Source organism: Pectinophora gossypiella, chromosome 10, assembly GCF_024362695.1.
Source record: "Pectinophora gossypiella chromosome 10, ilPecGoss1.1, whole genome shotgun sequence".
NCBI lineage: Eukaryota > Metazoa > Arthropoda > Insecta > Lepidoptera > Gelechiidae > Pectinophora > Pectinophora gossypiella.
In genome coordinates, this window is record NC_065413.1 from 10132074 (window position 1) to 10148938 (window position 16865).

The following is a 16865-nucleotide window of genomic DNA, read 5'->3' on the forward strand; positions in this document are numbered from 1 at the left end:
TCCAGTGTCTATCTCCAGGTTGGTGACGTAACGCTGGTAAAGCCTGAACTCCTCATCGGTTTTCTTCAGGAAGCGTACTCTTTTGCCGTACGGACGCGCGTTGAGAACATGGCCTAACTTATCCCACACCTGTCGGAAGTGGTGCGTCCAATTGGGCAGGTGATCCACCACTGTGGGCGGATCCTTCTTGCTCGCAAATGCGAGCAGTGGAGCGAGAGTGGGCGCAGGCGTGGGCGTAATCCGCAGGGATGGACATGGAGACGCATGTGGGGGTAAGCCAGAGGTAGTGTAAACCGCCGCGTATGAGCGCGGTGGTGTCGTCTCCATGTAAAAAGAGGGCATGGAGAAACCGGAGATCGGTATAGGTTTTGGTGCGTTGACTACCGTTCTGGCGGTGTTGTTATCCTCTTATTCCCGACATGTTCTGCTCTAGGGAGTTGGCGTAGGGGCAGTGGAAAAAGGGATGGCCGAAGATCTCCGCCAGCGAAGTATGGCGTGGGAGTCGTATTTGGTGTGCGGCGAGTTGCGGCTCGTGGCAGCGGCTGGCGCCATAGGGATGCGCGAGCGAACAAATGTGCGCGTTCGTTCCTTTGTCACGCTTGCCATTGGGAGAGCCATGCTTCGACCTTAACGGCCTAGGCGTGGCAGGACTGTACCGGTACGAAGCTTAGCGGGCCGTCCCACAGAGCACTAGCTACCACTCCCTTCCCGGTGAGACTCGCTGGTTTAGGAGCGGTAACGGTGGTATCGTTTGTCACCGCGCAAGAGGGTACTTTAAAATACACCTCCTACTTCACGCCTCAGGTCACAGAGTGGGTAGCCGCAGAAAAAGGTTGGCTTCCGAGTACCTTCAAAGCTTTAAGTACAGCGGCTAATCTGCCTAACTGGGCACCCTCAGGCCTGTTGGCTTATATTTTGTACCGGGTACGAGCCCTCAGCGCCCCCCATTTGTCTAGCCAAGTAAATAATGCCATTTGCGGCAAATCTACAGAAGTATTTTCTTCAATAGATACCTAGGTAGGAGTAGTGTATAATGTTTTTGATCTCACAATTTACCTGTTAAATAGTATAGCACGCTACAGGAAAATTACCATCTTGCATACACTTTAAGCGGTTGGAGTACACTATTGTTGCTTAGGTGTATGCAAGATGGTAATTTTTAATTTCATAATTTAGCTATTTATTAGTGGGTTTATGTTCTTTAACGTTTTAAAATGACTTCATATAAATGTCATTCCATACTTACATCATTTTAATTTTATTATCATTTCACAACTTCTGTTAGTTAAGACAATTAAGTGCACCAGCCAACACAGACTTATGACATTTACATCAAAATTGCTATATAGGAATAGTTATTATAAGTGAATTACAGCAATTTTGCGTATAAATAAATTACTTGATTTTGAGTGGCCCATACATTTACCAGCTTCATTTACAGCAACTTTGTGTAACAGAAAAAAAAGTGTGATTGCTGTAACCCACACAAACATAGGCTTAAATTAACTTCTAGTAAGTTTTAGGTATTTCTCTTGATAGATAATCAAAAAATACATTTTGGTTCTAAAAATCACATTTATAGGTATAATAGTTTAGGAGATATGAATTTTTTTCAAATTTTTCAAAAGTTTTTGGGCTCTGGTGAACATTTTGCATTTTGTGGGTTACAGCAGGATTGCTTTTTACCGTCGATGTATAAATTCCACTTCAGATCAATAAGTCCTCCCATTTGTACTGTAAGTAGTTACAGTAAGTTATACATGGTTATACAGATGGAGGTGTTAGTGACATCGTAATGAATACTAAAAGGGATGATTCAGACCATGATTCTGAGTTAATATAAAGTGGAATTTTCCGTCGCAAAATTCATGATTTATTTTAGTTTTTTTTTTAATATTTTCAATTTTAATTATACTTATGCGATGGGAAATTCCACTTGATATAAACTCAGAATCATGGTCAACCCCCTCAGTATCCGTTACGGTGTCACTAACACTCATAGCTACTTGTATGGCTACCTGTATGTACTTGGATGGGGTGTTAGTGACATCAAGTGATTTTTCCTGTCGGAAAATTCAGGAAAAATTTTGTGTTTTTTTTTAAATTATTTGCAGTTCTTTACTTTTGCGACAGAAAAAAAACACTTGATATCAATCTCAGAATCATGGTAGAATCATCCCTCAAAGTTTTCGTTACGACGTCACTAACACCTTGTATATTATGTGTTTATTTTTGTGTTCAATACCGCAGTAATAAGTATATTATAAAACTATTAAATAACAATCACGTCTGGCACTCGCTGAGCGCTGTTGTCGCGGCACGCTCGCTTCGCTCGCTTGGCTCGTACGCTGCTGTTATCGTTATCAGCATACTACGTATTAACCTAACCTAACCTAACTGATTTGGTAACGAAGCAAATCTAACCCAACCCCAAAATAATACCCAATTTCAAACTTGCCTTCTATTAACAATAACTTTCGGGTTCTCAACATTACTTACTATGAGTTTTCATAGTAAGTATGACTTTTAAAAATATATTCTAGAGATTTTAAGGAGCTACCAGTCATGAGATGTCATAATTTGTGCATACTAAGTTTACAAACACCAGAAAATAACTTATGCTACCTACTAAGTATTAAAGACCTAGGATGAAAAATGCTGTACTGTGTGAATGGTTACCAGCAGTCACCTATTACTATTGCTCATCGTCCGTCATAGTCGAGAAAACCAATAAGAAAATTTTAAATTTACAATTAATGGGCTTTTCATTTTACCTACTATTGTATGCGGCTTTTGAGTAGGTAATAGGTCCTTACTAGACTCTACATAAAACGGGTTCTTATAAGAACTGAGTCTTTAAATAAATATCAGTCTTTGCCTGTCAATATTTTCTTATAGGAATTCCGACATTTATAAGTTAACTGATTATGATTGATACATTACCTATTAAGTAAATACTTGTGACTCTTATTATAGATATCTAAAAGGATGTTACTCATAGCATTGTTGTGTGTAAAAGGTGTATATACCGGGTGTTAGTGACATCGTAACGTATACTGAGGGGGATGATTCAGACCATGATTCTGAGTTGATATCAAGTGGAATTTTCCGACATGAAATGCCACTTGATATCAACTCAGAAACATGGTCTGAATCATCTCTCAAAGTTATCTTTATGATGTAACTAACACCCTGTATAAATGTATATATGTTTATAAGTAGGTATATATTATGTAACTAAGTTATTTTCCACCATATTTTTAACAGTAGGTACCATCAAATGCCATTATTGAGTAGATACCTAATTATTACAGATAATTAAGTTACTTTAGTTACCTAGGTGTAATAGGAAAAAAAATGATGTCACAAAATATGTAGGAAGGTATTAGTCTGTGCACTGTGTGCTTGTAGAGAGACATCCAAACCTGAAATAGGAAATAAGTATGTCTATATCTATGTATCCACAGATTTCGTTTTTAGAGGCAATTAAATATAAAGTTGATTATTTATTAAAAAAAAACAAATTCGTTCCTTTATTTTATTGACTGGTCCAGTACCTACTTAATATTGTTTATGTCGGTAAGAGCTATTGGAAATCGATAATTGATTTCAAATGCAAAAGTAGGTACCTATACAACTTCTTTTCCTCTGAAAAGCCTATTAGCAATTACAATCTCTTACAAAACACTTGTTTACATATATTTGTTGATTCAAATCACCCGACACTACATAAAGCAGCTCATTACAATCAACTTTCATAGGAAAAACGTACGCAAATCAATAAAAAGATGTGTGTGAATCATAAAAAGAATGACCATAAGTGTCCGTATCATGCATTCCATACGTTTACGGCAAAAACATCACAATAACAACATAAAATCTATACTTATGCAATGTTCTACTGCCTCACAGCCGTACACCGACCTGATAAAGCTGAAAAGGCAACTTACGTCTATAAAAACCATGCACTAAACCAACTTCACAATCAAAACGGTAATAAATAAATAAACTTCTCACGCAATAAACGATTTTATTTTTATAGTCGTAAAGATTGTTATTGCGCACGTGGCGGTTGTGGTTACGACTTGTTCGGATGAATGAAATGTGGGAGAGAGAAAAGTATATTGGTGGGAGGGGGACGACGGAACCCGCTCGACCACGTGGCTGGCGTAACGCAAACTAGTGCAATTCATATTTTTATTTTGTATGGGAATTTTCTTTAATAGGTAGTTGGAAGTAGCTAAAAAGTATATACTAGTTTTTTTTTTTAGTTAGTAAGTAGGTACTAAGTAAAATTAATAAGTGGTAGCAATATACTACACATACAAATTATTATTCTGAAGTATAAAACAGTATGAGATGTAAACAAGTCATTAATTATTTGCGATTAATCACGACAGTTTACCATAAATTAATGTCATTGTCAATAGCGATTATGAGCCTATTTTATTGCCTAAAACATTACGGTACTTATAAGAAAACCAAGGATTCTAATTATTTTTTTGTAAGTTGATGTCACCATAGTGTTAGCATTATTTGTATCTCTAATATTCTAAGGACTTATTTTATTGAAATTGTATTTAATTATTCAAAATTGAATGAATATCTGAGGTAACTGTCTACTTTAACTTATCACATTATATAATATACCATGTCAATAAAACTGTTTGATTCAAAGTTTAAAATTACTCCTTAAAATAAAAACGTTATCTTTTGGTTAAACAAAATCATTATTTTTCACCTACTTAGTGGCAACATACAGTCTGATGACGTCGTCAATAACGCTTAAAGAAGTTACTACGCTGTCACTAATGAGAATACCAGGACTACTATTGAGTTATTCGCACTAAAAACGTAATATATCGTAATATAACGAATAAAGATAATTTCAAAATGTTAGAAATAATTTGCATTATAGGAATAAATAAATTTTGATAGTTATTGAGTAAATTAAATTTAGAACGAAAATTATTTTTTTAAAACCCACCTGGATTGTTGATGGGTAATTCAAACACTATTGGAAATTATATCTTGTAAAAGAAATGTCGCAATTTCGTTTAAAGCCATTCAGTTTGACAGCTAGAAGTGCCAGAATGGTTTGTGATTGGCGGTGAATGTTCTGCACCGGATCACTATTGGCGTAGACGAGGAGGACGGGGGGGTGCGCGGGGCCCGGCGCCATTACGAACAATGGCCGGCGGAATGGTCGTTAGCGAATAGCTTTTATCTCTTTCTAATATAAGCCACGCAGGTAAGAATTAATGAGACGGAGAGGGTTCCGGCGGGTCTCCCCTCGTGGCGCTCCGTCTCGCTCGCACGCACGTGCCGGGTGTCGCCGTCTCAGCGCGGCGCGCGGCAGCGGTAACGCTCGCCACGACGGGGAATTCGGAGTCGTAGAGCCTCATACGCGGGTCATAAACGATCCGCGGCCATACTAGAGGTGCACGCGCGAGAATCGATCCGAATCGCCGGCGATAAACGCATCTCCCGCGAGGCGATCGTCGCGCGCCGCGTCGCCGCCGAGCGATGAGTTCCAAGTTCATCATCGATAGCATGCTCCCAAAGTACCACCAACAGTTCCACCATCAGAACTTGTTCGCGGGTGCTGCGGCTTCGCCTATAGAGGCGTCGCTGTCATCGTCGTTATCGTCGTCGCTGTCGACGTCGCTGTCGTCGTCGCTGTCGGGCGGGCTGGGCGCGGCGGCGCTGGGCGCGGGCTCGCCAGGCGCCGGCAGCCCACAGCGCTCCTCTTCGTCGTCGTCCGCATCGCCGGGTGCGCCCGCCAGGATGTACCCCTACGTGTCGCACCACCAGCAGTTCGCGGGCTCCGTGCCCTTCTCGGCCGGCGGGGGGCTCTCAGCCGACGACAAGAGTTGCCGCTACCCGACCGCTGTAGGTGGAGATCCTATGGTGAACTACGCGCTGGGCCAGCACAATGGCGGCGCGGCCGTGTCAGCGGCATCGGCGAGCATGGCCGCCGCGGCGCAGTTCTACCACCAAGCGGCGGCATCAGCAGCGTCAGCCGCATCAGCAGCCACAGTGGATGCCATGGGAGCCGCCTGCTCGCAGCCCTCTGCCCAGCCCCTCCCGGACATCCCGCGGTACCCCTGGATGTCCATCACTGGTAAATGTTTACCTCCTTGCATGCTCGTGTCCGCGTTGATGTCTTTTCCTGCAACAAGCAGTTAATTTGATTTAATCTATTTTGGTTAATGTAGATTTTTAATTGTTATTTTATTTTGATAGGTATTTTGAACTTATTTTATGATTTAAGTAGAACTTTCTTTAAACGTCATAATGATATTTAAGTATGTAGGTAATGTAGGTAATTTCAGTAGGATGCGTAGAAACCTGTAGCGGAATTCAATTCATAAGAACATTTGCTTTTTATGTTTATACATAGGTACTACTAGTTTTAATAGAAAATTATGGTATCTACTAACATCTTAAATACTTACATGATAACGAATGAAAGTACCTACCTACTTTTATTACAAGTTAAGGCTCATATACGCGCAGTGGTAGGCACTTCGGAAGATTCCAATAAGAAATTACATTAATAGTTAAATTATTCCCTTTTATTGATAATAAACAGACCTAATGGTCGTATGTCATTTTAATAACAATAAAATATTTCAACCATAGCAATATAAGCGTAATTAAACGGCTCATTATTATTTTATTGATATTTAATATTTTCTAGTACCATTTCTGCATTTATCACTCAATATTTATTATTATATAATATTATTTTGAATGTACTTTATCATATTTATATGTGGCATGTTATTTACTTAAAGAAAACCTCCTTAAGTAATTAAGAGGTAGGTACCTAGGTAAACGCAACACATATATTACTGTTTTTACTAATGTTATATATTAACGATGTTTTAAACTTTTCTTTCAGCTTCTCAGCGACAAAAAATCATTGAAAAGTACAATACTTATCCCACACAATGAAAGAGGAAAATAGTTAACCTATAAAAAATGAATTATTATTGCGATTCCCACAATAAAAACGTTGTACAACAATAAGATGAGGCATTAAAAGAGGTGTACTAGTAGCCGAATGAGATCGCTTGGTCGTACGTACCGCCGACGGAAATATTCTTGTTGAAAATTAAGTACTTACTATTATATATAACAATTACAATAAATAATAATTTACATTTTTTGATAATGGTTTCAAAGCTTTCCACTTGAAATAATACAAATTAATAACAAAAATCTTTGGCTTTTATATTTCAAATAATAAAAAGATAGGTAGTATCAGCAGTATTTAATGCTATATCAACTATTTAACATAGCTTTAATTGCTTTCGAAGTGACTATTGATTGTATCACTTATCACTTATTTATTATATATTTGATCAATCAAAAAATATATTAATACTATTACTAATTATACTATTTTATAACTGCGTTTAAATAATAATATTAGTTACATGCATTAAGATGTCAAATAACTATATTTAAAAAAGAAACAATATAATTAAGTAATAATATTTATAAATACTTGGATAACAATAACACCTTATTAGTACACATCATGTGAAACTCATAAACCTAACCTAGGTCACTAAACTTTTTAGACCAGCTAGCTAGGTACTCCGAATTCTATTTGGACTTTATAGCCTTTCTGTGGGGTCCACTTAGTACCCAAAATTGGCAACCATTACTGGGCTAAACTGCCTGTATACTTAGCATACAATGGTTCAATTATTTTTATTCGCACTTTTATTGCACTACGTTTTAATTTATCGTACATAAAATTATATATGCATCGTCTAGGTTTTATATTACACATATGTGTAGATATATCTATATTTTCATTTATTATAAAACTATTTTAGCTATTATAGCTATTACAGAATAATACATATCTTAGGTACCTGTCTACATATGGATCGGAGACGTTGCATAGGTTTTTAAAACATGTATATATTATTTTATTCTAAGTAGGTACATAAATAATATTATAATATTTTTTAAACATTTATTTTAATTTAATATTGGTATAACACAAATTATCTTAAAAAAAAAACAATTGTGATTTGTAATAAAAAAAAAACAAATAAATCCATGTCTATAGGCAGGTTAATAGCTTATTTTTAAAACCCGACTTTTCGCTAATGAATGTCACATTGAAATTGTATAAAGCAATTCCACTCCTGCGCATACCTAAATGAAACAAATCACCATACAATTGCTTCCTTTACCTTAATTTGTTTAGTAATTAATTTCTTAATTATGAAATCAATACATTATTCAAATTTATTCTAGGTACCAATTTTGAAATAAAAATCCTTTCACGAATGTTGAATAATATTCTAATAGACACTTAATTATGCCACTTTTATTTTAAAAATCGAAGTTTTTTAAACATTATGTTCCTTTTTGGTCAATATTTCATAATTTTTAAATTAAATAGTCCTTAAAATTCGCAGTATTTAAAAACTTTTATGATATCAATGCTATATTATTTAATGTACCTACTTACACATTTTTAAATAGTTAGGTAGTGTTCCTACAAACGATAGACGGATGGTTTGTTTGTAAAAATAATTTAAGCCGGAATAAAGAAACGTGTGAATCAAAAATATGCTTACGTTTGAAAGCATCGACCTTCCTGGCACATGTTGGCCATCAATAAAGTCGACATGTTAAAGAACCTCATAATCAAAGCCGGTATAGCGTCATAAGAGCATCGTAGTTCAGTAAAATTATATAAAATGGTCTATAATCGACTTGTTTTTGTTTAGAGATGACTATTTTCGTGATTTGTGGCTAATGTTAGGTTATAAAAATGTCCGGGAGTATGGACGCAAAAATCTATCTCTGCTACGACAGAAATATCCGACAGGTGGCGCGGCACACGCGCGCTCCAAATTAAAATGGCGGCGTGTCAGTGCGCAGACAGTTATTATTCGTCGTAACGCGCAGCTTCTACAACAATTTGACAGTATAACAGCATATTATATTCAACTACTTCAAAAGTTAGTTTGAATGAAAATAAGCGTGGATCAATGTTTGTTTTTATAAGCTAAGAAGCTGACAAACGAATGCCACGGTCGGGCAATCGAGTTGAATGTTTAGATATATTTCGGAATAAATAGCTGTTGCTTCAAACACATCCTGTCTACCTGTACTGGATTGGATTTGACTAATAAATTAAAGATTCAACTGGGGTGTCATTTAATTTGGAAATTATTAGATGGATAATTATAATTGTTATAAAGAATATTTTATTATGGAACATGGGTTTCATTAGGATACAAATATTTAAAAGAATTTTGGATACCTATAATAAAAAGAACTTGTTATTTAAATCACACAGCTCTCACTTACTCAAATTTTTTATTAATTGAATTTCTAAGTGAATTCCAAATAAATCAAAACTGACAGGTTAACTCGTGTAAGCAATAGAAAAGATTAATCACCCTATCGTAACATCAAAACACATGTGTGCGCGCACGGCGCATGCGTCGAACAAACATGGCGCCGACGCCGGCCAATCAGAGAGTGGCATTCACAGATGGACCTCTTATGAGACGCCATTAAAGCTCTGAATTGTTGTTGATTATTACTAATAGTTAAGAAATAATGATCTTAGAGGTAATAATAAATATTAATACTTAAGTACTTGTCAACCAATAGCCTGGTAAGACATTGAGTCGTAACTTTGGAATATAAAGACAATAAATAGATGCGTTTGAACAATACATTTTGAAAATTCAAATTAAGTTATAACTATTTAACATTGATCCTACTATTTAAGTCACAACATAAAACCGTTTTAATTACTGTTACATAACATATTTTATTGTTAGAATTGATAACTTTTTATTGAATAAAATAAAATATAATTAAGCAACTAAAAATTTGTGAAATTTTATAAATATTTTTTACCACTGCTTCCGTATAAGTACATCTTTTACTAAAACTACATAAATAAATATTCGTATATATAGCATCCCATGTGAACTAGGTTGTCATCATATTATTAAGTCTTTCCAGACATTCCAATATAATATTATCATGGGAAGTTCTATAAATACAGTGTAGATTTAGCCCACGCAAGTGCACTGTAAATAACATAAATGCATCTCTACTGGGTGGAAGAGCGGTGCAAATTGACAGAGTTATGCGTTCAAATTGACTTCGCAATAAAGATGCAGTACCATTGGGTTTTATTATGAGAACCTAATGCACTATATTCAGATCATAATATTTATTTGTTATATATCAATGTATAGTATAGTATCTACGCGAATTTTAATAGATGTCGAAAGAAATAGTAAATGGTAGTGGTTTATTTAGCACATGAAAGTAGATAATATGTACAATATAAATCATACGTATTTTCACAGACAATTAAAATATACTAAAATGAAAAAGCTACGTTTTTAAAACGTTATGTACAAAAACATCAAAACTGTAAATTTAAAAATAAAATCACTCAGCGATGTCAGTATAAAAAGATTTAAATTACCTACTCATATAAAACTGACAATAAAGTAATAATTAACCTATGTCTAACGATAAACAAAATCGAATGGATTAACAGCCATTGCAAGCCGTTTTTATATTTTTATAAAAAAGTTGTGTATGTGTGTATAAAAATATACCACTGTATAAAAGCAACGCTTAAGGGGTATCATTAATTATATTCCTATTTGGATTTCCACATATAAAATATTAGTCCCCTTTCTCAGAAATAATCTACCTAGTAAAATATTATAATTGATCCATATTGATCAAAAAACCTTATTAAGTATTATACTTATAGGCTTATGCTATTGCATGATGGTGCTTTTTTTAATTTAATATACTTACGAAGAACATTCTGACGATACTTCATTTTTGCGTTTATAGACTTTTTGCAACTGTACGTATGTTACTTTGAACACCTATTTATGGCTGTAAACAGTGTTGTAACACTTCCAAAAACTCGTAAAAATATGCTCTGAGAATCATTATCTTTCTCCCATGAAATATGTTGGTATACTGTTATGTATGGGTGTGTAAACTTTTGGGGGCTACGCCTCGAAAGCTTTGTATTTTTTTTTTCTGCCGAGGCCAGGGCTTTTTTGTTATCGTCGAAGAGTTGTGTATCCGATTATATCGATTTATCGAATCCTTACTCGAGTATGCACTTTTTGTTAAATTAACGAGTTCAACGAAACATTTTGACAAGAAACATTTCCGATCGGTGAAACTCATTAAGCCCTAATGGTTTTAAGGACCAACAGTGTCTGAATTTGTTCCTAATTGGACGTAAAATTTACATGTGAACCATTAATTACGCGATTCTGTTAATGATAAGTCATTTGAAAAAAGATGTTAAAACACAAATTAAGGTGCTACTTCCTTTAAAATAAAATATCTAATAATACCAAATGAAAACGCTTCGATACCTCTCCAAATAAAGTATATAGGTACTTATGAAAATTAACGTGCTTAATAAAAATAATTCTTCATTTTTAAATCTGTTATTATTAAATGTAATGTTACATGTAATTAAAAACTCATATATTTCAGTAAAAAGACTTAATTTCGCAACGGTTTTTTTGATTACAAATAAAAGTGTTAACACGATGACGTCTTATTATTTTTTATACGATACTCGTCATTACGTGCAGTATCATGGAGGAAATAAATGCTAAAGTAGGTACTTAGTTGTAGTTATCATTTTAAAAAAATTCTGTAGTACATTTTTACATTGTTGTAAAATGATTTGAACTCTAACGTAAACTTGAATTTTATGGTACATTTTACGACTTTTCTATCAGGTATCATGTTGTGTAAATTACAGCAGACCACATCATTGAACAGTTATTAAAAAAAAAACAACGCAACTGTGTAACTCTTTAACAGGCAACTACAGTAAATAGTTTTTGCTTACTACCGTATACAACATAAACTGGCTACAGCAGAGAATGCGTATTGAATGTTTTTTTTCGATTCCCATTCGAGTCATTATAAATGCGGCAAAGAATAGGATTATAATTGATAAAAGCTATGAAATGTTCATCTAATGCCTAATTATGCTACATTTCCCATAAAAACTGATCATTGAATGGCCCATTGTTTAATGGTTATTGTTTACATTGCATCTTCACAAGATTTCTGCAAAAAATGTGTTTTTTTTACGTGTACGTTGGAGTTTTATAGTTAGCTAGTTAGTTATACTGTAGACTGTAGCTAATTTTGTTCATATACTGTAGTTTAATTAGTGTGTATAAAAGTAGTTTTTGCATTTCTATACAAGTCCTGTAAGTGGTTTTCTTCATAATGAGATTAGCACCGTATTGTACCTACATTATGTGATAAAATCTCAGCATTTTATAGTGCTTTATTAATACTTTGTAACTGAACCACGTTTTAAAAAGGTTATTTTTGAATTAAAATGGTGGTTAACAATTTATGATCAATTAACCTTTATTTTCATTTTGTAGTTAGTTGTGTAATTGTAGAGCTACATTTATTATATTGATCTATTTTTCATATGCTTTTTGATATCATTTATTTTTACAGTATAAAAGATGATATACCGTTTCTTACTCTATATACCTAATTACACGCCGCAAATCATAATATTTTTATTTTTTATAAGTAAGTCATTAATTAAAACGGTACGTTATCTTTTAAGGATTACTCACATAGGATTGGCATGGTCCGCCATATTTTGTTGAAAAATAAAGAAAATTCTTTATCTATTCTATCATTGCCCTTCAATGCGGCCCGATGCCAATCCATGTACGGTCACGAGCATTAATATGTATACACTTTGGTACCATATCACATTAACTTTTTTGACAAATTGAACTGTAAGTCTTACTAAATGTCAAATATGTTAGTGCGACAGAGTCCTAAAGTGGGTACATTATGTTGCTCATGACTGTACGTCTGTAGTTACTCTATTATTGGCTTCCTTCCACTCAACGTTGTGCATGCAACTTTACCGGAACAAAGAACTTGCAATACGATTGATAATAGATTTTCCATTTCCAGATTGGATGAGCCCCTTCGACCGCGTGGTCTGCGGTGAGTTCAATGGTATTTATCGTTTCAAATTTATTTTCTTTTAGTTCTAAGTCTGCGTATTATAGGAGCAGTGCATACGTGAGGGTTTCCCTTTTGTCTTTATTACATTTCCACATGATATTTTTAAAGTGTACTTTAAAATGAATCCTGTATTAGGTATTTGCGTGACATATTTATGTCATGCATGGTTTATTACATTTTCCTGCTAGCTTAGGTCATAGACAGGAATATTATAGCATATAAATTGTGAATTATAATATGTATTAAATGATGATGAGATTACTATATGAAGTTGTCATCAGTATTACTATTGCACTATGTAATTACTTATGCCGAACGATGGCTTAGAAGCCATCATGTAAGTCCCTTTGATATATCGTTACTACTTATAACATGAATAACATTATTATATTCTAAACATGTAATAATTACATAAACATTTCAAAATATACAGATATTGTGACTTAGGACGCCTGATTACACAAAGTTTTCAGTAACGTTCTAGTTGAAATATATATTATATTAGATTTATCCATTTATGTCTTTTGGATTTATTGAAATCTATTCCGATCTGTCTCATTAATTCTTACTAAAACCAATTTATGTGATTACAAGCAGAATACGGATGAAATAGTAACTGTTCTACAAACATGTGGGCTGCCGAGTGCCGACCACCTACCGATTCGGTACCGCCTCGGTCTAGTTTGCAGATGTCACTTCCGTGTTACGTCATACACCATTGAATATAGCATGACCTTGGTGTTACGGTATACCATTTTTTGTTTTTGTTCTGTGCCTTTAGTTTTTCTGTTCGTATTATTTCGTAAAAGTCGGAAGTCGGAGCGGCTACGGCTTTTATAAAGCACACAACAATATGCATATATGTACTTTGGTGTATATTTTTTTAGTTTTGACTATGACAGTTGCAATAGCATCTTTTTAACTTAATTTATTAGTGAACTTGTCATTGTAATTATAATTGTAAATATTGCCCCTTAAATATTACGTTACCAATCGTACTTATCAAACGGATCATTTTTCTTGTACCAGTAGGCCAAGCAGCAAGCACTTTCTAATCAAAAATAACTCCACAACGACTTCATAAATTTATAAGTCGATTCTAAGCCAGTATTTAATTATTCACAGTACATTTTAGATATTAAATAAGTCATGTTGCTTGCCCTCACGTGTGTTAACGCTCGGGTCGAGCCTAAGCGCGCCTTCCGTACCATTCCGTTGCAATTATTCATTTGACATGCTTTGTCGAATTATTGCAATTATGTATGACTTTGAGGGCAAGTTCTGTAGACCTTGATGCTGATAAACATGTTATATTTAGTTGGGTGTATATTAGTCATCGATGTCAGAAAATTGGTACAATTTTATGATGCTCAAAACGTTATTGTAACAATTAATATTTTACTTTTATTTTAGTGCAATAAAGTTTATTTGTTTTATTAAATCATTGATTGAGGTTTTTTTATCAATTTAGAATATTCAGTGTGACTGCTTATCTAAAGGATGACTGAAAATAACTGAACGCTCTTAACAATATGCCGACGATAAAAATAATCTTAGTTCTGCTATGGCAGCTTTTATTAAATGGTATACGGATATTTCATCAAGTACGCTGACACAAATGTGACTGTCTTATGTCATTATGATATTTTATGTCGAAGAAAGTAAATAAATATAAAATAGATATTTTCCTACCTTTATTACCATGTTACCATTCAATTGCTGAACACTACGTACTTATACATTTATGTGTCTGTTTCGTATACCTACCTAGTCATCTATCTCGTACATTGTTGTAAGTATAGAATTCTTGAGAAAGAGGAAAATGGGATTTTTTTTTACCCGTCTCATCTATGTATCTATTTGTATTGTTAGCTTTTTCTTTATGATATTTGATATGTATTACATACGGTAAAAAGGACATCAATGACTAAAGTAACATCTTCCAAATAATTTCCCGAATATATTCTTACATTTATCAGTATGTGTGTTTCTACATAACTTGTCCTCAGTTTCCATCATGCTGTCACGGAGCCTCACTGGGTCTCCAATTACAATCTTGGCAGAGACTTGGCCATATTTTCCTTATCTCGTACAAGGCCACATACTTTCACAAAGCGACAGTATTCGCTATATGAGGTCCTTGGCAGTTTTCTTTGGAAACACAATAGATATACTATCCGATTTTGTTTTAAATATGTAGTAGGTATAAATCTTCTTTGGTCTCTGACTACCCTTATATATTTATAATATGTAGAAATGTCAATTTTCAGATGTTTATTATGTTCTATAAACACATAAATTGAGGTTCTTCAATCGTTTTTTTGTGAGTGTGAACATTCTGTTAAAACGTACGACGGAGATATAAATTCATAGAAAATATTATATTAAGTTTTATGAATATCGAATAACCAATTTTGCTAAATGACATTATTATTGAGGTTAATTCAAAGCGGTATTTTGATAGGTTTCATAAAATTATTTTATGGCTTAATAAATGAGATACCTATATTGTACTAAAGAATTACGGCTGTTTATATTTTAACGTTATTGAGATGAAAATTAATTTTAATATTGCAGCAACGACAACACTATTATGCCTATGAGGAATTTAATGGCTCAAATATCCAGTTTCGTTTCGCAAAAAAAAAAATTTTTTGCCACGACATAAAATTGTTTTTTCACAGGTCTTTTTACGAATAAAAACGGTTCGTATTTAACAATCGAAACAAACACTTCATTGACAATTGTAGATTTGTGTTTGCAAAAAACGCAACTAAAGGGTTGTAAAATATTGCAAAAAAGTTGCACAAAGATGCAAACTTTCTCTAAGAACAAAAGAGTTTAGTGGGTCACCAGACCATAAAAAACATGCATTAAGGTAAAAGGTTCGCCGATTAGTTGGTGGGTTCTTTATAATACTATTTTCCTTGTTTTGAAGGTCCTAAGACCTAAATGTCCTTTTAAATTCCAAATCCTATTGCTTTATCTCGGCCTTAGAAAAATATACTTACTCTACTTTTATTGTTACGTTTTAGGATAACTAATATTTTTTTTAAATAGGTAATATGTTACTAAAAACAAATACATATATTATTAACTATTTTTCGCACCTGAGATATATTAGGTATGGCTAGATAGTTAATCTTTTACTTAAGCTTTTTAGATCGGTTGCTGCACATCTTGTAACCAGATTAACAAATTCAATTTTAAAATAAATCCCGTTCGATAAAATAAAATATACGATACCCTAGGTCCAGTTCACAAAAAACACCAACACCCAACTTTCACCAACTTTCTGCAAAAACCAAAAAAGGGTTTTTAAACAAAGGGTTCACGGCAATGGATTGTGCAAATTCCTGCTTTTTGTTGAAAATAGCGTGCCTTTGTGCATGAAATATGTTTACAAATAACGCACAAGTCAAAGGGTTTTAAATCACGGCGTCGAAAGCTTTTAAAACAAGCTTAGAAAGGGTCCTTTGTTTTGCTGGCTCGATCTCAAATCGCTTTATTACTCACCGCGGTTCTTCGAAAGGCGATATCGCCAAAATCGCAGTCAAAACATCGTTTGTTGTCATATTGTGCATTGAGAGAGTGAGAGCTACATTTGTGGGTCGAACTTAGTCATTTTTAGCATGGTTATATATGACACTGTATAAGGTCAATTATTTAATGTGTTTTGTATACAATGATAGCTACGGCACTATTTATCAACCAAACCAACCTACCAACCTACGCTTGCGCTCAATACCCAACCTACTGACCTTTACGTAGGTACTTTTTACATCGCAATCTAGACG

At 34.2% G+C, this 16865-nt stretch overlaps 1 protein-coding gene across 19 annotated transcripts in view; it reads left to right on the forward strand.

Annotated features, from left to right (window-relative positions):
- The window catches only part of LOC126370097 (homeobox protein abdominal-A homolog), a 255549-nt gene that overhangs the window by 199786 nt on the left and 38898 nt on the right, over positions 1-16865 (forward strand). For 13 of the 19 annotated variants that reach the window (XR_007566811.1, XR_007566802.1, XR_007566798.1 and 10 more), the window contains one exon: positions 13015-13026. Coding sequence is in view for 4 of the 19 variants with exons in the window: in XM_050014823.1 (XP_049870780.1) it covers positions 5527-6124; positions 13000-13059 (658 nt within the window). In the remaining 15 variants the exon portion in view is untranslated. Of the gene's footprint in view, positions 1-5351; positions 6125-12999; positions 13060-16865 lie in introns of those variants that run through there. The other 6 variants (XM_050014826.1, XM_050014824.1, XM_050014825.1 and 3 more) reach the window with 6 other exon arrangements.